Below are 25,047 nucleotides of genomic sequence, written 5' to 3' on the forward strand. Positions count from 1 at the left end.
ACTAGCAGAATGATGGAGGGGAAAGGCTTGCTATGTTTTATCATATCTATAGCACTGAGTTCTGGATATCCCATTTTAGGAAGGGTATCGACAGCTGGAGCATGTCCAGGGAAGGTGATCAGGATGGTGAGGGCACTGGAAAATATGCCGGCTGAGGATGAGTTAAAGGGATGGGGGATGGTTAGCCTGGAGTAGAACAGAGGTAGAGAGGGATTTGATCATTTTATTAGGAAAGTATCAAGGTACAATGGAGAGAGCGCTGGGTTTGAATAGAGTAGGCAGACCTGAGTTTGAATCCTGGCTGTACCACTGACAGGCTGTTTAACTTTGGACAAGTCATTTAACCTTGGTGGGCTTCAGTTCCCTCATCTGTAAAATAAGGGATTGGACCAGATGGTTTCTAAAGTTCCTTACAGCTCTAAATCTATGATCCTAAAAGTATTTGACTGCCATAGAGAAGAAAGATTAGACTTGTTTTAATTGGTCCCAGAGGACAGAACTAGAAGTAATGGGTGGGAGTTAAAGTGACAAAGATTTTGGCTCAATTCATGGGGAAAAAACCTTTCAATTAATGCTGCCTCAAAGTGGAATGAGCTGTCTTGGGAGGCAGGGAACTCCCCCGAACTGGAGGGCTTCAAGCAGGAGCTTGAAGCTCCCCTCCACAATATTTTCCTGTAGAGAATATTGTAGAGGGGATTCCTGCTCACACCAGAGGGTGGAATGAGTGACCACAGAGGTCCTTTCCAGTTCTGTGGTTGTGTTCTTCTGTGATTCTAATGTTGGGTGTATGCTGTGAAAATCACTGGGTCCCACAGATGTTGATCAGTCATTTCAGTACGGTCCAACTTTTCAAACTGGAGTGGTTTACCGTTTCCTTCTTCTGCTCATTTTACAGATGAGGAAACTGAGGCAAACAGGGGTAAGTGAGTTGGCTAGGGTCACATAGCTAGTCAATGTCTAAGGTTGGATTTTAATTCAGGTCTTCCTGATTCCAGGCCCAATGCTCTATCCACTGTGCCACCTGGCTGCTCCAACCTGATGGTAGGAGTCACAGATCTGTTTCAAAGGAGTGCGAACTTTGATTTTCTGTGACAGAGTATGCTGCTGTATTAGCCAGTCTTGGTTTGGACTGGATCATGCATGGCCACCAAGTTGGACTCAGGTAACCTAGGATAGTGGGATTTCATTGAGGATGAGGGGGTGGTGTCAGGAGAAAAGGGCTAGAGTTTGGTCAAGTGCAGGAGGGTTAGAAGGCTACTTTCCCTGTAGAATGCATCTCCCTCAAAAATACACATGATTAGAAAGCCCATTGTTTCTTATGGTATTTTTCTTACTGTTCCTCATCTCAACAGAATAGAGGGAACACAAGTATCTGTCTGTAGCCAGTGCCCTCAGAATCTCCCTCGACGCCTGAGTGAAAGGCTATGAATATATAGCTTCAGGGATATGACCCCAGACAGTATAAAGCAGGGCAACATTAATCCTCTGCTTAAGCAGGCTACTTAGGCAGACGCTGTGACTAAAGAGCACCACATGGTCATAGATTTATAGGTGCAAGGGATCTTAGAGGTCATCCATTCCTCTTATTTTACAGATTAGTAAACTGAGACAAAGTGACAGTAAATGACTTGACCACACAGAAAGATGAATGTATGAGGCATTATTTGAACCCAAGTCTTCCTGATTCTTTTTTTTTTTTTTTTTTTTTTTTGCTTTTTTGGTGAGGCAATTGGGGTTAAGTGACTTGCCCAGGGTTACACAGCTAGTAAGTGTCATGTGTCTAAGGCCAGATTTAAACTCAGGTCCTCCTGATTCCAAGGCTGGAGCTCTATCCACTGCGCCACCTAGCTGCCCCAAGTCTTCCTGATTCTAAGACCAATGCGTTATCCAACTATCTGAAGCTACTTGGGATTTCACAGGGTTATTGTTTCTGGATTTTAGTAAGCCATATGGAATCTGTGCTTATATGCCCAAGTCCTAAGATAAATCAAAAGAAATATAATAAACTTGGCTTGTCTTTGCTATTTTGATTTCACTTTTTTAAAAATGAGAACTTGTGTTTGGGGTAAAGGGATAGGGCAGAGGGATGAGGTATGGGGTCATATTTTTGCTATAGGCCAATGCTTTCTTAGGTTAGTGATGGGGAAACTGTAGAATTTAATTAAGGGGGAGGGGGCGGTTCTGGTAAACCTATATGGGAACCACTATAACTCTGGCGCCTTCATGTGCCCATTTGCAAGGTAGCTTGTGACAGTAATCTATAATGTGTGCTTTTGTGGGAGTGTGCAAATGGGAAAGAAGCTCTCTCCATTTCTATTTGACCCAAAGAGCTTACTGCTTCCTTTTCCTCCTGTTTCTCCAAACTCAATGGGAGTGAGGAAGGTTACCTACATGAAGGTGAATTTGGTGGTAGCAGGATCTACCAGGCCACTTCCCCACGTGCTGTCCAATAGATGCCATCTTCCTTCCAGGTAAACAGCATTCCAGGCGTGGTCATATTCCCCTGAAAAGCTCTGTCCAGTTTGGTAGCCATAGCCCTTGGAGTATCCAGCCACTGTCATGCAATGCACCCCTGCAAGCCTGTGGGGAAGGACAGAATGAATGAACAGCACCTCCTGTGCAGAGAGCCTGTCTCTCATCCACTCTGATTCTCTCAAGGGGACATAACCTGCGATGCCAGAGGTGGCAGGAGCAGCAGAAGATGCAAGATTGAAATAGACTGTGTTGTCCTCTAGCTGCCACATCATTACCTCAGGCTTATTATTGCTATCATTTATTTCTCCAGGAAAGCTCAATGTCATTTTATATTTGGTTTTTCTATGATTTTTTAACATTTAATTTTTATTTTATTTTTTCCCAATTACCTGGAAACAGAAAATTTTAAACATTTAAAAAAATTTTTTTGACTTCCAAATTCTTTCCCTTCCTCCCTTCCCTTCCCCCTCCTTGAGAAGGCAAGCAATCTGATATAGATTATACATGTGCAGTCATGCAAAACATTTCCATATTAGCCATGTTGCAAAAGAAAACGCAGACCAAAAAAAACCCAAGAATAATAAAGAAAGTTAAAAAAAGTATGCTTCAATCTGCATTCAGACTCCATCAGTTCTTTCTCTGGAGGTGGATAGCATTTTTCATTATGAGTCCTTCAGAATTTTCAATGAGATTTTTCTGCTTTCTCTTTTTTTTGCCCTCTCTAGGTCACTGTCTATATTTTTTTGTTTCCTCCCTCTCTGAGCCCCTCCAAGCCTCTTTGTCTCCTCCTCCCTCTTGTCTTTGTGTCTTTCTCGCTTGTCCCCTACCTCTTTGTTCCTTTCTTTTCTGTCCGATTCTTTCTGTTTAGCTTTGTGATGGTCTGTGCCATATGTCATAGTGCGAATAGTTGACTACTAACAAGTTGCTGTGTGATCCTAGCTTAGACAAAATAATTTAACCTCTGATCCTCAGTTTTCTTATCTGCAAGATGAGTGGATTAGACTTGATGGAATCTAGGTCCTTTTTGCTCTGAGGTTCTATGTGCTATGCTGTCCCTTCATAACTATGTCAATAATTCCATGATCCCTTTCTCCTAGACATTACCAGTTGGATTCACTGAGGCATAATGTATGAGCTCTGGACTATATGTTAGAGATTCAGGGCTAGGCCTGGCTCTGTTATTAACTAGCTGTGTGGCATTAGAGAAGTTGTAGCTTTTTCATGTCTCAGTTTTTTCATCTGCAAAATGGGGGTAGGTGATACCTCTTTCTACACATCCTACAGCAGAGGTTCTTGTGTCATAGAGCCCTCTGGCCACCCGGTAAAAAGCCCAAGGACTCCATTTTGGAATAATACTTTTAAATGCACAAAATAAAATGCATAGGATTGCCAAGGAAACTAATTCTATTCAAATATGTTTCTCAAAATTTTTTTTAAAGTTCACATACAAATAGATTAAGAAGCCCTGTACACTGGAGAGTTGTTATGAGAGTCAAACAGAATATACTGTTAAAGGGTATTAGGATTAGAATAAAAAGATTTGGGGGGCAGCTAGGTGGCACAGTGGATAGAGCACCAGCCCTGGATTCAGGAGGACCTGAGTTCAAAACCGGCCTCAGACACATAACACTTACTAGCTGTGTGACCCTGGGCAAGTCACTTAACCCCATTGCCTAACCAAATTAAAACAAAACAAAAGAATAAAAAGACTTGGGTTTGAATCCAAACCTGATTATTTACTACCTATGTGACTTTGGATAAATCTCTCCCCCTTTCTGGGCTCCAATCTCCTCATTTGTTAAATGAAAGTACTGAATTAGACATTCCCTTCCAGTTAAGGTCCTTTCCAACTTTAAACCCCAAATATAATGGTCTGGCATTTACCATCTGTGTGACATAGGACAAGACACCTAAACTTTTTAAGCCACAGTTTCTCCACCAGTAAAATGGGTGTGGTAATACTTGCCCAATGTATTTACTCAATAATAATAAGAATAATAAAAATAACTAACTCATCTAGCACTTCAAGGTTTGGAAAGCACCTTATATACATTCTTTCCTTTAATCTTCAGCACAACCCTAAGAACTAGTTGCTGTTACTAACCCCATTTTACAGGCAACTGAGACTCTGGGTAGTTACATGACCTGCCTAGGGTCATGTGACTAAAATTGTTGGAGGTGAGATTTAAACCCAAGTCTTTTTCTGATTTCAAGTCCAACTATTCCACTATACCATATACTATCCCATTAGGTTTCCTCATGTGGTTTTGAGGACCAAATGAGATAATGGATGTAAAGTACTTTGTAAATCTTAATGCTCTAGATAAATGTTTGCTACAATTATCATCAAGTGAGATAATGTAACTAAAGTACTTTGAAAACTGCAATATATTATATAAATACAAGTAATTAGGGTTTTTAAAATTTGTGGTTGTGGGGGTAGAAAGACCAGATCTGGGAGTCTGTTGTCTCTCCAAATTCAAAATTGGCTGGCTCGAGAACAATTAGCAGCAAATATGCCAAGAGGCAATCTCTCTGTCTTTGTCTCTGTCACCCTTCCCTTTCTCTTTCTCTTTCTCCCTCCCCTCTCCCTTTCTCTCTCTCCTCTCCTCTTCTTCTTCTTCTCTCTCTCTTCTTTCTCTCTTTCTCTCCTCACCCCTTCTCTTTCCTCTTTTCTCTGTCTCTCACTGTCTCTCTGTCTCTCTGCACATCTCTATCTCTTCCTTTCTTTCACCCTATAGAAAATTAGGTCTGCAACAATGGGTAGCCATGTGGAATTTATCACAGGGACAAAGTTAGAGAAACTGCATAAAAAAGGTACTGTTCACCCTATGCATTATGATGTTACTTGTAATATGTTTGTCCTTTTACTTAACACTGTTCTATTGCTGACACAATTCAAATTTACCCACTTCAAATACTTAGATTAGGAAAAGGGAGAGAAAATAATTGCTTATGAATTATAGGTATAGTCAAGGCTATTTGCCTTGGGAGACAGTTTCTTAGTTTTCCTCTGGCAAACAAAGCACTAGGCTGATGAATGTGATGGTTTAAGAGTGTTATCATTTCTAAGCCAGTCATACCTCAACTCTTTCATTTGCAGCTGCATAAAGATACAATCCTACAGATGAGCACATTGATTTCTCAGTAGAATGTAAGCTCACCAAGGGCAGCATGTTTCTTTTTCATATAGATTGTAATATCAAAATTGACCAATCTGTTCCATTTTATCACCATTTGTTAATTTCCTGCTGATTTCATCTGTGAATTTTCTAGAGAGAATGTAGCTTACTAAGCTCTCAGACCCAGCCTTCTCTAGACTTGTTTTTACTTTCATTGCTTTTCATTCTTTTAAAAGGCAATACCACTCACAATCTTTTGTCATTTTCCTCTGTTGCATTTTACAAATGAATTCATATTCCTTTCTAGTGTTGCTTTCAGCTCCCATCTCTCTCAAAAGTTTACTGGATAAGATGGTTTCTAGGCTCTTTTGGTCTCATTATAGCAACTGTTTTACATTATAAATTTTCCCCCAGAAATATTGATGATCAAGGTTAACATCTTTGCCTCTTTCTATTTCCTAATTTTTGTTATCAATGGCTTGCTTGAATAGGTCAGGCTGAAGTTACTGCAATTTTTTAGTGTCATCTCATTTTTAACATTTCTTCTAATTTTATAACGATTTAAACTTTTTACCATAGTTAGCTAATGGTCTGAATACAGCAGACAACAGTTCTGATATGATTCCTTCCCCCTTCCCTATGAGTAGCCCACTCATTTTTTTGTTTATCTAGATACAATCATTTCCATTCTTTGTGCTGTTGTTCAGTGTTTACCACATCCAGTGCTTTTGACTTTATTCTTCATGGAAGAATTCATGTCATAAAGGCATGAGGCTTCTGAGTAGTCTATAAACATTTGACTCCTTGTTTATAAAACCTTAACCAGTGTCCACCGTTGCATTAAACACAATAATATCAAAGTATAGGTTTACTTTGGTTTGGTGTATCTTGTAAAGTTCTTCATAGGATTTTTCTACTTCTCTATCTTTCGCAACAGATGGTGCATAAGTTGCAAATATCATCATGGTTGTCTTTTTTGCTTATGCTCACAATGAGTATTGCAAACCAATGGGTCAAGCATGCCATCAAGTAATGCTTTTCTGTTCCCTTACAGTCCAAAAAAAAAAAACCCAACTTGGCCAATATCTCTGTCTACTTCTCCAAAGATAGTTTGAGAACTAGTTTTCTATTTAGCCAAAATTTCTTTTGTCTTCTTACTTAATTTATAGGAAGAATTACAAGATTAATATGAATTGCCTTTTTTTCCCAGTAGTATGTCTATTTGTTGGTCTCAGAAGGATTTCATATTTAGAGCACCAGCAGTTAATGTTTATAAATTGCCCAAAAAATAATGTGATTTTTAAAAATCGCTCTTGCCCCCTCCTTTTGTCTTTTTGCCACTGTCACTGTAGAAGTGGAAGGGGGTCACTCAAAACTGAGGGCCAGTCTTTGTTTCATGGCCAAATAATTCATCACCAAATGGTTAGTCTCTTTGTGATTAGACTCTCTGTACTTGGCTAGCCTGGTCCTCAGAAAGCAAACACAGTCTGTTAGGATCATACATAAAGCCTTTCCAAAATGATATAATCTGCCAGAGTCTGTCTTTGAGAAACCAGGGTCACATCCAGGCCTCAGTGAAGCATTAGAGTCAAGCTTTATGACAGGATATACCCCATCAATAGAGGGTTACAATCATGTGGATGATCCAAACTCAGTCAACAAACATTTTATTAAGCTTTCATGACATGTCAAAGCAATGGACATTATAAGGGCTGGGGTTCTCTTCCCTCATCAAGTCTCTATTGAGTGTCAAAGTGAACAACAAGGACCCTTAAGATTAGATGCCATCACCACAGAGAGTCACTTTCTTTATGACCTGGGTAGCAAAATCAGTCTAAGGCATTAGGAATGCTAGGCAAAGTTTAAAAATTGTGGCTGGCCTTTCTTGCATTTGAAAATTGCACCCTCTGTATGTTACTATGCACTGAAAACTTTGAGTCTTTGTTGACACATACAATTTGACTTTTCTAAAAATTCTGAACTTAATGTACACTAAATAACATGAGAATTTTCATAGACATAGTAGAACAGAGAAAGGATTGTACATGAAACTGTGAATCTCTATTATGCACAATTTGCTTTTCTTTTTAAAAAGATAATAAATTCAACATATACCTTCAAAACCATCCTGCTTTTCTATGATTCTTTTTTTGACTTACTTCCATTCTCTTTTTTTAATTAATAGTATTTTATTTTTTCCCATTACATGTAAATGCAATTTTCAACATTCATTTTTTGAAAGATTTTGAGTTCCAAATTTTTCTCTCTTCCTCCCCAAGATGACCAGCAGTGAGATATAGGTTATATAACTTCCGTACTCTTCTGCAACTAAAAATACTTAAATGGCCTTTTATTTTTTAACTACCTCATCCCTAGTCCCCTTTTACCTCCTATCCCAATACATATGATTTGACTTGTCCTGAAATAATCATATGTCATAAAAACTCCAGAATTTTGGAGGCATGAAAATATATGCATTTATACAACACCAATTAAAAACTGACCTTTTCCCACCTCCATCATGTTACATACTAGGTCTATTTTATCTAACCTTAGTTCCGTCTCTGTTGGGGAGTTTCAGATCTAAGCAAGTTTCCCAGTCATTTATGCAGGAATTACTTAGGTGAAGATATCATCCTAATGAAGCCAGAGGTCCTGGAAAGGTAGGCTTGGGACAGGCTGGCTAGTGCTCAGTCACTGTGTCAAATACCTGAAGTCTTCAATTAGATGCTGTCACCACAGTTCATCTGTGTCCCTCCTGAGTGTGGCCATTGTTTCCAACTCCAATTTATTTTGTAGTAAGCTAAGTCGTGCCCATTGCAGTAACTTAGCATTTTTTTGGCTCGTCTGATGCTGACAAGTTTTTCAGACTGTAGTCTTATCCCTCTCCTGGCTTCGATCAAGTCATCACCAAGCCCTCTAATTATCAGCCACTGTGTCATCTGCCTGCTCCTGCCGTGGAAGATGACCTGCTGTGGAACTGCAATCAGCAGCATCTGGAGACTTGTCCCACCCATCAGCTCCAGCTTGTACTGGGCAGACAGCACAAAAAGTCATTTTGTGTTTGTCTTCAGGATATCATAAATGATGACATCAAGAAGTCATTTTCCTTCCTGATTAGGGTTTGCTTAAGTGAATATATTCCTCTGATAAAAGCGAATATCCCTTCACTCCTCCATTAACCTAATCACCATGGTGTGGAGGTGACCCTGAGTTCTTGAATGCCATGGATGGGGGAGCAAAAACACTGGCAAGGATGGAAAGGTTTCAAGTACAGGCCAAGAGTATGCTGAGGGCTGATCTCCAAGGGCCAACTCTATAGCTAATAAACAAAAATATTTGACAATTATAATGGTAGAGATAGGGATTGGACCCATGATTTCATTGGGATAGGGAACTCCCAGGTGAGGAAACTCCATCTACCAATGTAGGCTGGCATCTTTTCTGCAACCTATAGTTTTAGAGAGTTGGCTGGGGCATAAAAGCTTATTCAGGGTCTCACAGCTGGTATAAGAGATAGGGCTTAAACCCAGGTCTTCCTGATTCTGAGGCTGACTCTATCTATTTTCTATCTCAATCAGTTTGGCTCTCTATACTTGCCATGATGTGATCATCATCACCATCATCATCACTCCCACCATCACCACCACCACCATCATCATCATCATCATCATCACTCATACCATCATCACCACTACCATCACTCCCACCACCATCATCACTCCCACTATCATCATCATCATCACCACCACCACCACCACCATCATCACTTCTACCAGCACCATCATCACCACCACCACCATCACTCCCACCACCATCATCATTATCACTCCCACCATCATTATCACCACCACCACCACCAGCATCATCATCATCATCGTCATCATCATCATCGTCATCATTCTACTAAGCAGCATGGAACAGTGAATAGAGAGCCAGCCTTGCAATAAGAGACTGGCTATATGACCCAGAGTATATCACTTAAGTGTTTAGTGCCCTCAGCCAATTCTTAAAGCTGAGATTATAATCTGCAGAACAATTATTGATCTGCATTGAGAGACAGAGAAAGTTTCCTCCCTGGGAATTTGCCACACTAGTGAAATTATTGGTCTGGGCCAACTTACATTTATACAGCTTAGAAAGGTTTAAAAAGTGTTTTCCTCATAATAACTTAGTGAAGTATGAAGTTAAAATAGTTATTTTTCAGTTAAGGAAACTGAGACCCAGAGAAGTTGTCACTTGCCCAAAGTCACAGTGAGTGACAGAGACATTACTCAAAGGTAAGTCTTTTGTTCCAGTTCCAGTGCTCTTTCCTTTCTACCAAAATGGGGCAGAGGACTTTTAATCATTGGCATAGTCACCTAGACACATTAGTGTCCTTGTTCTTTGTGCCAATTTTGTTTTCATTTCTGGAGGGACATACCCAGTGTCACCTCAAGGAGTCAGTTTTCCAAGGGGGTGGGGGCGGAAACAGAGAACAATGGGATCCTAGGTGTAGGACTGGGAGGGACCTTGGAAGTTATTGAACCCAATCCCTTCCTATTGTTGTTGCTGTTGTTCAGTCATGTCTCAGTTGTTTCTAACTCTTTGTGCCCTCATTTGGGGTTTCCTTGGCAAAGATATTGCAGTGGTTTGCCATTTCCTTCTCCAGTTCATTTTACAGATGGGGAAATTGAGGCAAACAGGGATAAGTGACTTACCTAAGGTCACAGAACAAGTGTCTGAGGCCAGATTTGAACTTATGAAGATGAGTCTTCCTGACACCAGGCCCAGCACTCTGTGCTCTGTGCCATCTAGCTACCTTCTCTCTCCTCCCCCCACCGCCTTTTAGAGATGAGGAAACTGAGGCACAAAGAAGTTAAATAATTAGCCTAACATGATTTCTTGGTATCTAGTTGAGTCCATTCAACTCTCTAGTGAACCACAAAAACAGATAAGAGGAAGAGGAATAGAATCCTTCATGACTGTGGAGACTATGATGGCACATTGTATGGAAGAGCCACTATCCCCTACTTGGCTCCTCCCTGACCCCACCTCTTGTGCTCCCAACATTCAGCTCCCCTGTCACTGCTACAGAATGATGGTGGACTTGTTTCAAAATCACCTGCATTCTTTTTGGTGAGTCCTCCCTTAGGAACTTTGTAAAAATTCTCTACCCCGCTGAAAGGGGAAGGGAACCAGGGGTGGGGAACCTACGGCCTGGAGGCCACATGTGGCCCTCTAGGTCCTCAAGTGCTGTCCTTTGACTGAATCCAGACTTCACAGAACAAATCCCTTTAATAAAAGGATTTGTTCTATAAAACTTGGGCTCAGTCAAAAGGCAGCACCTGAGGACCTAGAAGGCCACATGTGACCTCGAGGCCACAGGTTCCCCACCCCTGGAATAGTCATTTATATGGTGCCTACCATGTGCTAAGGACTGTGCTAAGCACCTTTTTTAAACCAATATTTTCTCATTTGATTCTCACAACAACCCTGTGAGGTAGGTGCTGTTATCCCCATTTTATAGCTGAGGAAACTGAGGTAAACAGTGGTTAAGAGACTTGCCCAGGGTCACACAGTTGGCAGGTATCTGAGGCCAGGTTTGAACTCAGGTCTTCCTGACTCTAGGCCCAGCACTTTATCTGATATACCATCTAGCTGCCTACTCTACTGTGGTGCAGTTGCTGTTCAATTCCATGCACCGTGCCAGCCACACATTCTGAGTACCCCATTTAGAGGCTGCTGACATTCAGGGTAGTACTTCCTTTTTAGTCATAGAAGTTTCCTCACTTACCCCATAAGGACACACCAGATGGAAGTCTAAGAAGGCTTCCCGGGAGTGTGCTGAGAGATAGGGGATGCCGTCCTGGCATTTAAAAATTCTCTGCACGTAAAATCCACAAGTTAGATAACTGAGCAGGATAATAGGTCTAGAGTCAGAAGGGACTTGAGAGGCCAAATGGTTCAATACCCTCATTTTATAGATAAGGAAACTGAAATAAGAAAATTAAGTTACTTACCCAAGGTCCGAGAGACAATGAGTCTCTGCTGTCCTGTCAGAGGCAGGATTAGAACCCAAGGCTCCAGAGTAAGCCCACTTTCCACTACCAAACTGTCTCCATAGAATTACAATTGTTTTCTGGATGTCTATAGTCAGACATCCTACCATCACTTCAAAACTCACCTTATATAAAATCAAACTCAATCCTCTCTCCAAATCAATTCTACCTCCTGGCTTCCTTGTTTCTATTGAGAGTAGTACTATTAATCCTGTTATGAACCCTCAGCCTGTCTTTGATTTCTGTACATATCAACTTCAAATATGATGTTGAGTGATGATATAAGGACAAAGAAAAATAATGATAAATAACCAATTTCAGCACAAGATGGGCTTGCCCATCAAGGCATGTGAATCCAAGATGGTTTCTCTGTTCAGGGGACCACTGGTCTCAAGGAAGGAAGGTGGAACAAAATTTATTCTTCTCATGGAAGGATTAAGAGATTTCCAGGCACGTAGGAACAACAGAGCTGACACTTGCTTTGGCAGCAACAGCTGGCCCAGATTCTGTCTGAATTTACAACACCACCGAGTAGCAGTGAAGTTAGGTTGCAGCTGAGAGCAGAGGAAAGCAGTCAGCATCCACTGGGAGTTAGTTCCAGATGATAAACTCAGATTATGTTAATCAAGGGTGGGTGAAAACAAAAGAACCAGGACAGCAGAAGATATGCAGGGACCCCCCGGGGCCTCCCTAGTGAGACAGTGAGAAGATGATGGAGTCCAGTGACAGAAACACCACATCAGTGAAATCAGTATTTTGGATGTGAGAGAGACTGAGATGTAATGGAGTGAGCCTTGGATTGAGAAATCAGGCCCAGAAATTGGTCTGGGTTCTACTGCTCTGTGAGACCTCGGGCAAGTAATTTTACTTTTGTGGGTCTTAGTTTCTTCATCTGTAAAATGAGTGGGGTGTGGCCCAATTGTTCTCTCAGGCTTCTTGTAGCCTTAACCCCTTGTGATCTCACTGGGGAAGAAGATGGAAGGGCCATGTGTTAGATATAGAATGCACTGCTCTTTTTTTCCAGGAGAATGGCAAAAATGACTGGTATTGTTTGTTTATGTTACACTTGAATATCACCTTCCCATATTCTATTTTAGTCTCTTCTCTTTTGACCTCACAGCATAGTGATCCCTTCTACATGGAGACTTTTCCCATCACTGTTTCAATATATTGGGGGTTGGCATAAGAAATTAAGTGGGAATTTTGGGAGAGTTTTATGGAAGCTGCAGATGACATGTGAAGGCCAGCAGATGATCCAGAGTTTATGGCCAAATACTTAGCCCAAAATTTACAATAAGGCATTGTAAACACCCCCTAAAATAAAAAGAAAAAAATTAGATTTTTCTGCTCTGAAGAGAGGGTCAAAACATTTTATGCGGATTTTCCAGATGATGGGGGTTCAGTACTCTTAACCCTCTCGATATGGAAGAGATAACTATACTTTCTATCCTGAGAGAATAAATGCTTGTATCAAGAACAAAGAGTTTTGATTGGAAGGTTTATGTTTTCTCCCTTCACGATCAACATTGTAGCTGGGCTGCTCGAATAGCTAACAGCCTCGCCTTCAATACTTGGCTTCTTCACGAATCCATGGCTTTATCGGCGTGGCTATTTCTTCTCAGTACAGACTGAAGCCTCTCTATGCCTTAATAAACAGTTTCCATGAGCTATGATTGAAAATGCTTGTCACTTAGTGGCCAACCCATTAGTAATAACTTCTTCAAATTCAGCTATATGGTCCTAGGGAGAGAGATAGATACATCACTGATACTGGGTTGTACACATATCTTAATAGGGTGTGTAAGAGCTTTGGTTCCACTGGAGCAGATTTCAGGAACCCGGAGTCACCTTCTGACAATGATGAAGTACTTGAGTTTGACTTCAAACAGTCCGTCAGGCGACAAGCATGGATTAAATGCCTACTAAGTGCCAGACACTGTTAAGAGTTGGGGATACACAGAAAGACAAAAGAGAGTCCCTGCCCTCAAGGAGTTCGCAATTCAGTGGAAGAGGTCACATTGTTCTGTTGTTTTAATAAGAGTACAGTGTCTGGATGAAGAGAGGCAACACCCCCACAGAACAATTAGAGATCACATTTGGGGTACTGTGTTTCATTCTGGGGTTATCCAAAGGAAAGAAACCAAAATGACAAGATGGTGAGATGGTTGGAAACCATGTCATATGAGGAAAGGAAGAAGGAATGCTGAAGATTTAGCCTGGAGAAGATGCTTTTGAGGGACAAGACAGATATCTGCAGATACCTGAAGCACTCTCATGTGAAAGTGGGATTAGAAATATTCTGTGTGGCTCTAGAAGGTGAAACTAGGGCCACCAGATAGAAGTTAGAGGAAGGCAGCATTAGGCTCCAGTCAAGGAATAGGTTTCTATGAATTATGACAGAGAACTGGCCTTGGAGACAAGAAGATTTGGGTTCAAATCTGGCCTCTTACCCATATTGGTTGAGTACCCCTGGACAAGTCACTGAATTCCTAAGTGCCAAAGCAACTCAATAATTATTAATAACAACAATTAAAACAACAACATAATAATGATAACTAGAAAATATATAGTACTTTAAGGTTTATAAAGCACTTTACATAAGTTATCTTGCTTGATCTCACCACAGCCCTTTCAGGTAGGGGCTATTATTATCCCCATTTGACAGATGAGGAAACTGAGTTTGAGAAAGGTTAGGTGATTGCCTATGGTCACCCAGCTAGCATGTATCAGAGGCAGGATTTAAACTCAGGTTTCCCAATTACATGTCCAGCACTCTATCAATTGTGCCACCTGGTAGCCTCTAGGATTATAATTTGCAGAGCAGTTCCTGGTCTGCATTGATAGAGGGAGTTTCTTCACCAGCAGTTTCCTACACCAAAGAGATCATAGGTCTAGCGAAAAAAATAGAAAGGATGTTTCGTGAGATGGTGAGCTATCTATCACCAGAAGTGATCAGCAAAATATTAGATGGTAGTTGATCACAGTTATGGTACAGGGACAAAGTTGCAGTAGATGACCTTTCATATCCCATAGTACTTTAAGGTTCTAGGTCAGGAAGATTTGGTCTGCAGTGTTTTATGGTGAGGACTAAATTCAAGAAATCTTCATTCCAAATATTATTCATAGTGGCATAATGATTTTTACTTCATTAAAGTCCTACTAAGATATCTAATTGTGGAGACATGGAGAAAACCTTGGGTTCTTGAAACCTATGCCAGGAGAACCCAATTTCTGGTAGGTAGATCTCACTAAAGTTGGAAAGACTTTGGTATGAACTCAGCAATGGATGGTGTATTTGGTATCTGGGGACCAGGCTAATTCAATTCAAAATGGCTTCTCATCAGAAGGTTGGCTACTAGATGATGATGAATTATTTTTTCAGCCACAATAACTTATGGAGACGGTTTAGTAAAGGTATAAAGGGAAGGGCTGTGATCTGCATTATTGGAAGAACTACACCAAATAATCAATCACATAGCTTTGATGTTCTAAAGAATTATTCTTGTTACTAAAACCATTAATCATGGCAACACAGTTATAAGGTAATCTGAACTCAGAAGCAGCATGTATTTAGGCTTATTGTTATAGGCTAAGTCACTGAGTTGATGGCTCACTTAACCCAATCTATTCTCTAAAGGTCACCATCTCATAGCGTTATTGGATCATATATCTAAACTTGGAAGGGATCTTGGAGGCCATCTAGTGGAACTCTTTCATTTTCAGTGTGAGGAAACGGAGGCCCAGGGAGGTTATGACCTGTTCCAGGTCACCCAGGTATTATCAGAGGTAGGATTGGACCCAGGTCCTCTGACTTCATTTCAGTGCCCTTTCCACTGTCCCATATCTTGCATTGGGCATTATGGCCTCACCCTTGAAGAACTGAACAGTTCAGGAGACTTCAAGAAAGAAATGATATGACAAATGTTTTGGTTTTGAGTTTCTGTAATATTAATAGAGAACATTGTTTGGCTGATGTAGGTCACTGGTTCACAAGTGGAAAATTAAAAAGAAATTCTCTAGCATTTTGGCTCTGGTTGACTAAAAGCAATCATGAAACACATTTACAGTTCAATATCTGATTCTCAAACATGAAGGGGCACTTCAGATATAATTAGCTGGTTTAACCACTTAGTGTAAAATGATAACTTCAGGAACTAATAACTGCTCATATTTACATAGTGAAATCATGTCTGCTCTCATATTGATCTTCATAACCACCCTATGAGATGGGGAGGGAAGTTGTTAACAGGGCATGGGTGCCTCCAATGGTTCTGTCCTTGGCTGCCTTCCCTTCTCTGGCTACATTTGTGTAATGACCCTGGCAGTAGCCTCCTTACCCTGCTAAATGGAGAAGCCCCAGGGAATCTCAAAATCCGTGAGTTACCCTGTCAGAGTAAGACCAGCAGTAATGGCCAAAGTCCCATTCCTGCAGGAGGAGAGTCTGAATACCAATTAACTGCCAATGCCCCAGCAGTCTTACCCCCACCCTATAATGAGTCAGCACTACCCCCAAGTCCAGGCTCCTTGTTCCCCAGACAAGAACCCTATAAAACCCCACTAGACTTTACTGGTGGGGGTGCCCCATTCCATTCAGGGTCCTATCAGGGTTCCCAATACCATCGAGGCCCAAGCCAGTGATGATGTTTCCATCATGCTCCCTGACTTCCCTCAATGTTCCAAATGTCCCCTCAATAAAGCTAGCGTGATTTACTGTCTTGTGTACACCATGTTTCCTTGTACTGGGCCTTTGTATCTTGAACCTTTCCAAATCCAGATCAAGACAATTTGCATGTGTTCATCATCTCTGTTGGGTGACTGAAATTTATATTTAATTTCAATTAAATAAGTATTGATTAAGCATTTACTATGTGCCAGTCTCTGTAACTGGGGTTAGGAATAAGAAGATAAAAACGAAATAATCTTTGCCTTCAAGGAACTTACATTCTACTCCATCCCCAATGTTTCCCCAAGGCTTTGGACCTGTATTTCCAAGTGCCTGGTGAGTATCATCACCTACATATTCTGTAAGCACATTATATTCAACATTTTAAAAATGGAACTCATAATCTCCCTGCCTGTCCCTCAGAAGCTTTCCCTTCCCATTAATTTTTCTATTCCTCTTGGTGGTGCTACTGGGTCGATGTTTGTAAAGCACTTTAGATATATTCTGCAATTTGGTCTTTTGGACTCTATGCCCACACTCTACCCATTATGCCATGCTCCTAGTCACCCAGCCTGGTACATCAGAATCATCCCTCCCCTTTAGTCCCCATATTCGATCAGTTGCCAAATCTTGTCTATTTAATTTTCAAAACATCTAATATCTGTTTCCGCCTTTTGACTTACATAGCTCCCATATCACCTCTCATTTGGGCTATGGCAATAGACTTCTACTTGGTCCCCCTCCTTATAACCTCTTTCCTTTCCAACCCATTGGCTACAGAGCTGCCAAAATAAACTTTTGCTCAGAAACTTTCAGTGGCTTGCTATGTGTATACATACAAGTATGCGGCACAGGGGATACAGCACTGGGCCTGGAGTCAGGAGGATCTGAGTTTAAATCTGGCCTCTGACACCTACTAGCTGTATGATCCTAGGCAAGTCATTTAACCCTGTTTGCCTCAGTTTCCTCATCTATAAAATGAGCTGGAGAAGGAAATGGCAAACCACTCCAGTATCTTTGCCAAGAAAACCCCAAATGGGGTCACAAAGAGTAGGACATGATTGAACAACTACATAATAAGAAGAAAAATATGCATATACATGATATATATGTATAGGTATACATATATACACCTATATATATTGATATATAGGACAATTATAATGAGATATAATTTTATATATGTTTTATATTTTGTTATGTATTTATATATTTTATAAATATATCTTTTATATGTAAATATATTAGCTAACATCTATTTAGCACTATTTATATAGCACTTGCCATGTGCCAGGCCTGTGCTGACAGGTAGGTGCTATTATTATCCCTATTTTACAGATGAGGAAACTGAGGCAAACAGTAAATTGCCCAGGACCACACAGCTATTAAGTGTCTTAGGCAGGATTTGAACTCAAGTACTCCTGGCTCCAGACCTAGTGCTCTATCCTCTGTACCATCTAGCTGCATATGTGTATATGTGTATGTGTGTCCCTATACCAAATAAATCAGAGTTCTGATACACATACATGTACACACATTTGTATTTACCTTATTGCCAAATACACGCACACACACATGTTGCTGTTGTAGTTGTTTCAGTTGTGGCCAACTCTTAGTGACCCCATTTGGGGTTTTCTTGGCAAAAATACTGGATATATATGTATATGTGTGTATGTATGTATGTATGTATGTATGTATGCATTTGTACCAAGAGCTCTAATTTCTTAGGTGTAGGGAACTTTCAGTGAGGTAACTTCCTCTATCAAGAAACATCAGTGACTACCTTAGAACTAATAGTATTGGAGAGCTGCACTGGGGCAACAAGAAGTTCAGTGACCTACCCAAGGTCACACATCCAGTATATTTCAGAAGCAAGACTTGAACTCAGGTCTTCCTGATTCAGTGGCATTACTGTCCACTGTGCTATTCTATCTCTTGATCCCCTATTATTTCTAGGATAAAATACAAATTCCTCAGCCTGGCATTTTTGTTGCTTCATTTTTCAGTCACGTCTGACTCTCCATGACCCCATTTGGGGTTTTCTTGGTAAAGATAGTAGAGTGGTTTGCCATTTCCTTCTCCAGCTCATTTGACAGATGAGCAAACTGAGGCAAGCAGGGTTAAGTGACTTGCCCAGAGTCACACATCTAGGAAGTGTCTGAGGCCTGGCATTTAAGGCCCTCTAAAATCTGGGTCTAGTCAACTTTTGTAGCCAATTAGGTTCCAATTAGTGAGTATAGTACTATTTGAAATTGTGTTATTTGAAATATAATTATCTAAAAATATGGTAACTGGTCCCAGCCCAATGAAAATATACAATGAAAATACGAATAATGCAACCACTTCACAAGATTCATTATTCACATTAATTGGAACGAAGTTATAGTTCAGAGTACTCCCTTTTATACACTCTACATTCCAGCCAAACTAGACTAATACTAATTCACCAAACTTAACACTCTATTCCTTGCCTCAGTGCATTTTTACAATTTCTCCATGCCCCTCTCCCTGCCAGGTCTTGAGTTTACTCATCATTTATCTTCTTTCAAGCCTCAAACCAAGTGTTGCTTCCTCTGTAAATTTTTCTCTCATCTTCCCACTTTATTGGGAAGAAGGCCACTAAATGAATGACCTATTTTAGCGAAAGGGATATGAAAGAACAGAGGACTTCTCTTGTTCCCCAAGTTATCTTATATTTCCTTCTTTGGGTATGTGATATATGCCTCTAACAGAAGGTAAGTGTGCTGAGGGCAAGGAACCACTTCATATTTGTCTTTTTATCTCCAGTGTCTAGCATAGCGCCTGGCAAATAGTAGCCAATTAACTTGATTGTTGAATTGAATTGAGCTGAATGATCTTAAAGCAATGTTCTGATTGTGTTATTCTTTGACTTAAAAAACATCAGTGGCTCCTTCTTGCCAGATAAATCAAGTGTGGATTTCTTATCCTGTCATTGAAAGCCTGCCAACATTTCCATGCTATCTTACTTTAATCTCTTTCCCTTTGTACAGCCTGTATTGCAGCCAAACTGGATTACTTGCTACCTGGAATTCTTATCCTGCCCTTTCCTATTTCCCTGACTTTTTGTCTTTCACCCTCTTCAAAGCCCCCAACCCTTGTCTCATGGACTTCTCTCCCTATCTGCGCATTGCAAACCCTCTTTTGAAGGACCAACTCTGGTCTGACCTACCTATGAAGCCCTCTTTAACCCCCTCTTTATCTATGAAGCCTTCTCTAATCTCTCTGTGAGAGATGATCTCTCAGAAGTGAAGCCTCCTCAAAGGGTTAATAGTTCTAGTTAATAGTTCTCACAAAGGGCAGCAATTAGATCACTGGTCATTTGGAGAGAGATAAGGTCAGAAGCCAGATAGTAAGAAGAGTGGGAGGAGAGAAATTGGAGGCACCTGTTGTAGATGGCCTTCTAATTGTATTGTTGAAACACTCCCTTCTGACCTTGTCAAAACCCTCCCCACCCTGTTTTTAAGCAGTAGTATAAAGAATAGTATATACCCCCAACCTAAACTGCAAGACTTCCCGCCTTTTCTTGTTTTTGGGCAAACTTGTGTAACTGCCTCTGTTCTCTGTTGCTGGGGAAGATTTCCATGAATAGATTGTGCCCCCTGAAGCCCAGCCAATGGGATAAGGGAAAGGGGTTTAGGAAGAAGGAACTCGCTTTAGGGTATAAATCAGCCTTGTTTTCTGTGACCAACTTGTACTCCCTGGCCGGCACCATTAGGGCGACCAGAGGTGGTCCCCTTTCTCATGAGAAAGCAATAAACTCCTTTCTGTTTTCAAGGTATCTAAGTCTTTGTTTTGAATTTGAGTAGTGGTCTCTGTCCCACACATCCCTTTTCCACCCTCCCAGCTGAAAATGACTTCTCCCTCTTCAAACCCTCTCTTGCATTCTGCCTGTATTATAGTTATTTGTGAACATGTATTAACTCCATCTTCTTAAGATGATAAGCTCCCTGAGGGCAAGAACTATGTCTCATACCATCTTTGTATCCCCAGTGCCTTGTACATAGCAGGAATTTAATAATTGTTGACTTGAATTGAATCTCCATTTTTCAGATGAAGATATTATATGTATGTTAGTCTTAGAAAAGATCTGTTTATGAGTACAACTCTCATTTTGTACTGCTTGTCATCAAGTATTTACTGAGCAGAGTAATGACCAAGCACCTGAGTGAGGCGATAAAGCCCACAGACAAGCCCCCCTGCTCTTATGGAGCTTTTGCTTTAATAATACTGTGGTCATTGCCACTGTGATGTTAAGAAGTTAAAATCATTGCTAGGCAGGTCAAAGCATCAAACAGATTGGTGGTTCTGATAAAGGGCTAAATAGGACTGATGTCATTGTTTAGTTTTGTGTTTTAATCACCATGCTGGGAATGAAAAGTGACAGGTGGAGACCCCTTTTATAGGTATGTTGGTTGACAATAAGATTTTAGAATTGAAATACTGCCATGAATTCTGAATCATTTCAGAAGAGAAGAGAATTGAAATTCCGCTTCAGTGTATTTAAAACCAAGCTGTCTGTTGAGGTTAGTGGCCATTATTATTAAAGCGAGGTATGACTATGTTACTCTCCCACTCATGAAGATGGGGTGGCTATAAATTAATTGTAAGATAAAGAAGATTTAAAAAAATCCTAACTATAGAGATGGCAGAAAGCTTGGAGGCCATCCAATCCAACCCTATATTCTACAGATGAGGAAACTGAGGTCCAGAGAGGTTTTGTAACTGGTCTAAGGACACACAGGGATTAAGTGGGGATGAAGCCCAGGTTTTCTGACTCCAAATCAATCACTCTTTCCTTGTACCGTGCTGATGACCTTACAAACACAATTTGGCTCCAGCTTATCTTTTTAGATTTATTTCACATTATTCTCTCTTTTTGCTTCTATATTTCAGTCAAACTGCCCTAACTGCTCCCTCCTGTATATATCATCCCGCATTTCCATTTTGTGTCTTTGAACAGGTTGTCTCTCATTCCTGGAATGTCCTTCTTCTCCCTCCACTTCTGCCTCTTCAAACCCCTCCCTCCCTTCAGGGCAGAACTCAAGCGCCCCATCCTGAGATGAGGTCTTTCCTAATCCCCCCATGGTTAATGCTTCTCTGTGTTCCCTTATTTAGCCTGAATGTATTAGCCATTTATTTACTTATCTATGTATATATTATCTTCTTCTACCAGAGTATAAGTCCTTGACTGTAGAAGTGGTTTCATTTTTGTCTTTGAATCTCTCAAGACCTAGGGCTGTTGGGTAGTGCCTGGTTACAGAGCAGATGCTTAATAAATGCTTATTGAATTTAAATGACAATGATGATGATGATGACGATGAATGCCACCATCACCATCACCATCACCACCACCACATAGTGGACAGGGATCTGGCTTTGGTGTTAGGAACACCTAGATTCAAGTCCCACCTCTGACATATACTGGCTGTGGAACCCTGGGCATCTCTCAAAGATATGGTTTCTTAACCTTTTTTGAGGCACAGACCCCTCTAAGAATCTGGTGGAGCCTTTGGACCCTTTCTCAGAATAATGTTTTTAAACAGTTGAGGGAAATGCTAAATTTCAGTTAGAGGTTTGTGAAAATAAATATGTAGTTGTTTTTTTTCCATTTAAGTTCATGAACCTCCCTGAAATCTCGGCATAGCCCTCTCAGGGGTGTGTGGATCCCCAGTGAAGAGCCACAGTTCTAAAACTGTAAATTATAGAGAAGATGTTTACCTACAGTGGTAAAGAGGATTTTCTTTCTAGGAGCTCTCCATACCAATGAAATCAGAGGATCTCCCCTATTCCTCCCCACCCAGAAGATAATTTTGTTGTTGTTAGTTATGTCTGACTCTTTGTGACCCTATTTGGGGTTTTCTTGGCAAAGATACTGGAGTGACTTGCCATTTCCTTCTCCAGCCCATTTTATAGATGAGGAAACTGAGGCAAACAGGGTGAAGTGACTTGCCTAGGCAAACAGTTAGTAAGTATCCAAGGCCAGATTTGAACTCAGGTCTATCTTGACTCCAGATCCTGTGCTGTATCCACTGTGCCACCTACCTGTCCCACAGAAGAAACAGTTCTCCACAAAAGTCATACTTGGGATGGAGGTGTTCCTGAATGCTCTGTAGGGTCATATTGACGTGTATACATATTGACATATAGACATGTATATTGCGCATTGGCAAATGGACTTGATATTGTTCTAGCTCAGTTTGGAGAAGCTTATCCCCACAGGACTGGTTAAGAGGTGATCTTTTTTCCCCATTGGCAGCTTATGCTGATTGTCTCCTAAAGGTCTGCAAGAGGTGTTCTTGGTACGAGTGGAAGGAAGAATCACAATGATGAAATCCAGTGCCTTGGTACTGTGGCTGTTTATAACATTAGCCATGTAAACAACTTTAGGCTCATGGAATAATGGGACCAGAATCTGATCTGTGGTAACAAGAACTCCCAGGAAGCACATAGAACTTGGCCTATTAGTAGTAAACATCATGGATTTATGGAAAGTTATGTTGGAAAATCTCCGTAGCTCATGGAGCTAGAGAAACATTAAGAGGTGAAGAGAATGCTGTGAAAACTGAATCAAAACGACAGGAGACCGGAGGGAATTAAGTGAGGCTCTGGAGGGGGAACTAGACAGAATCAATTACGACTGTGGGCAACAGAGGCAAAATGGAAGGAATTAAAACGACAGCTGAGAAGATGAACAAATTTGGCCCGGCAGCTGAAGACAAAAGAAGTAACAGAAAACACATTTATTATTTGAAAAGGAAGATGACGAAATGAATGATGTTGCTGGAATATCTGATTTCTCCACCCAAGTGCTTCATTAAGTCAGCCTTTAATGAGAATATGCAGGTAGGACCATTAAGAAGTAATGATGGCCTTGTAAATACAACTCCTGCTAAAAGGCTACTTTGGCAGTGGAGCTGAGATAAATCAGCTGATCAGGATTATGTATGTATCTCAGGTTATTAAGGGATTAGCTAATGAATTGGCCAAACTTCTGGCAGTTGTTTTAAAGGAAAAAAGAATGAAGAAGGTGATGCATAAATAGGAGGAGAAAAGGACAGGTGGTATTGAGGTATGAAACAAAGGAGGGAGCCTGGTAACTATGTGCTGACCTTAAGACAAGCAAAATGTTTATAATCCTCTATGGGTGGGGTGGTGGAAAGAGTGCTAGATTTCCTGGAGTCAGATGGACCTGTGTTCAAATTCCATCTCAGATCCTTACCACCTGTGTGTCTTTGTTATTTATTTATTATTTTTTTTAGGCAGTCGGGGTTAAGTGACTTGCCCAGGGTCACACAGCTAGTAAGTGTCAAGTGTTTGGTCTGAGGCCAGATTTGTACTCAGGTCCTCCTGACTTCAGGGCAGGGCTCTATCCACTTTGCCACCTAGCTGCCCCTCACCTGTGTGACTTTGAGATGCATCTATCTGGACTTCAGTTTTCTCATCTGTCAAACAAAGGTTTGGATTAGAAGATCTGTGAGATCTGTCTCTTCTAGCTCTAAATCTATGATCCCTAGGGTAACTATGAAGCAGAAAACTTAATTTTAAAGGATGAAAAATAATAGAATAGTTCATGATCAAATAAGATAAAATTTGTAAAAAGCATTTAGCACAGTGCCTGGCACATAGTAGGTGCTTTGTAAAATATTTCTTCCTCTTTCTCTTTGTTTGATGGTAATTTATTGATAAAAATGGCTCCAGGGACAGCTAGGTGGTGCAGTGGATAGCGCACTGGCCCTGGATTCAGGAGGACCTGAGTTCAAATGTGGCCTCAGACACATAACACTTACTAGCTATGTGACCCTGGGCGAATCACTTAACCGCATTGCCTAGCTCAAAAAAAAAAAAAAAAAAAAAGAAAGAAAAGAAAAGTAAATAAATCCTCTAGATAAAAATGGTTCCACTGTCAAGCTTTTGGTCCAGGAAATCAATCAATGAATCAATCAACAAGTATTTATTAAGCACTTACTCTCTGTCACGCACTGTGTGCTAGGTGCTGGATACAGGGACAAAGAATTAAACCACCCCTAGAGTTTACACTCTAATGGGTGAAACAAGAAGTACATATAAAACAAATACCACATAAATACAAAGTTAATAAATACAAATATGTACAAAGTAATTAAATGAAAGGGAAAGACACTAGCAGCTGCTGGAATTAGAACAGGTTTCAAGCAAAAAATGGTGCTTGTGCTGCATCTTAAAGGAAAAGAGAAGCTCTGTGAGGAAGAAGCTAGGATGGGCGGTGTTCCAGGCATGGGGATGGTATGGGGGGTGGCTATGACAAAGCCATGGTTCAGGAGATGGAGTTCCCTGGACAAGGGGCAGGGTGAAGGCCAGTTTGGCTGGATCACAGAGTACAGGAGGGAGAGTAATACAGTGAGGCTAGAAAGATGAGTCGGGTCTGGTCGAGTGGGGCTTTAAAAGCTAAACAGAGGAGTTTATATTTGATCCTAGAGGCAATAGGAAGCTACTGTAGTTGGCCAAGTAGAGGCAAGAAAATGAATATCATCCATTCCTTTGGGATTGTTAACTATTTTTTTGAGCACAAAAGAATTATTGAACAAAATGTAACCAAATGCCCAATAAGAATACGCAAGGTAATTAGGAGCCAGGTTGACTAAGCAAGTCACATGAAGAATGTTTAAGGCTCAAATTGGAATCTTCTACAATGTGAAAATTAGCTTGAAGAAGAGAAAATTTGGGGGTGGGTTGGAATATCGCCATC

The 25,047-nt window shown here is 40.7% G+C and overlaps 1 protein-coding gene across 3 annotated transcripts in view; it reads right to left on the reverse strand.

Moving 5' to 3' along the window:
• The window catches only part of KY (kyphoscoliosis peptidase), a 99,150-nt gene that overhangs the window by 15,538 nt on the left and 58,565 nt on the right, over positions 1-25,047 (reverse strand). For all 3 annotated transcript variants that reach the window (XM_027845304.1, XM_027845306.1, XM_027845305.1), the window contains one exon: positions 2,392-2,580. In XM_027845304.1, the coding sequence (XP_027701105.1) occupies positions 2,392-2,580 (189 nt within the window). The remainder of the gene's footprint in view (positions 1-2,391; positions 2,581-25,047) is intronic.

This window comes from Vombatus ursinus, unplaced genomic scaffold (genome assembly GCF_900497805.2).
Source record: "Vombatus ursinus unplaced genomic scaffold, bare-nosed wombat genome assembly UNPS02014959.1, whole genome shotgun sequence".
NCBI lineage: Eukaryota > Metazoa > Chordata > Mammalia > Diprotodontia > Vombatidae > Vombatus > Vombatus ursinus.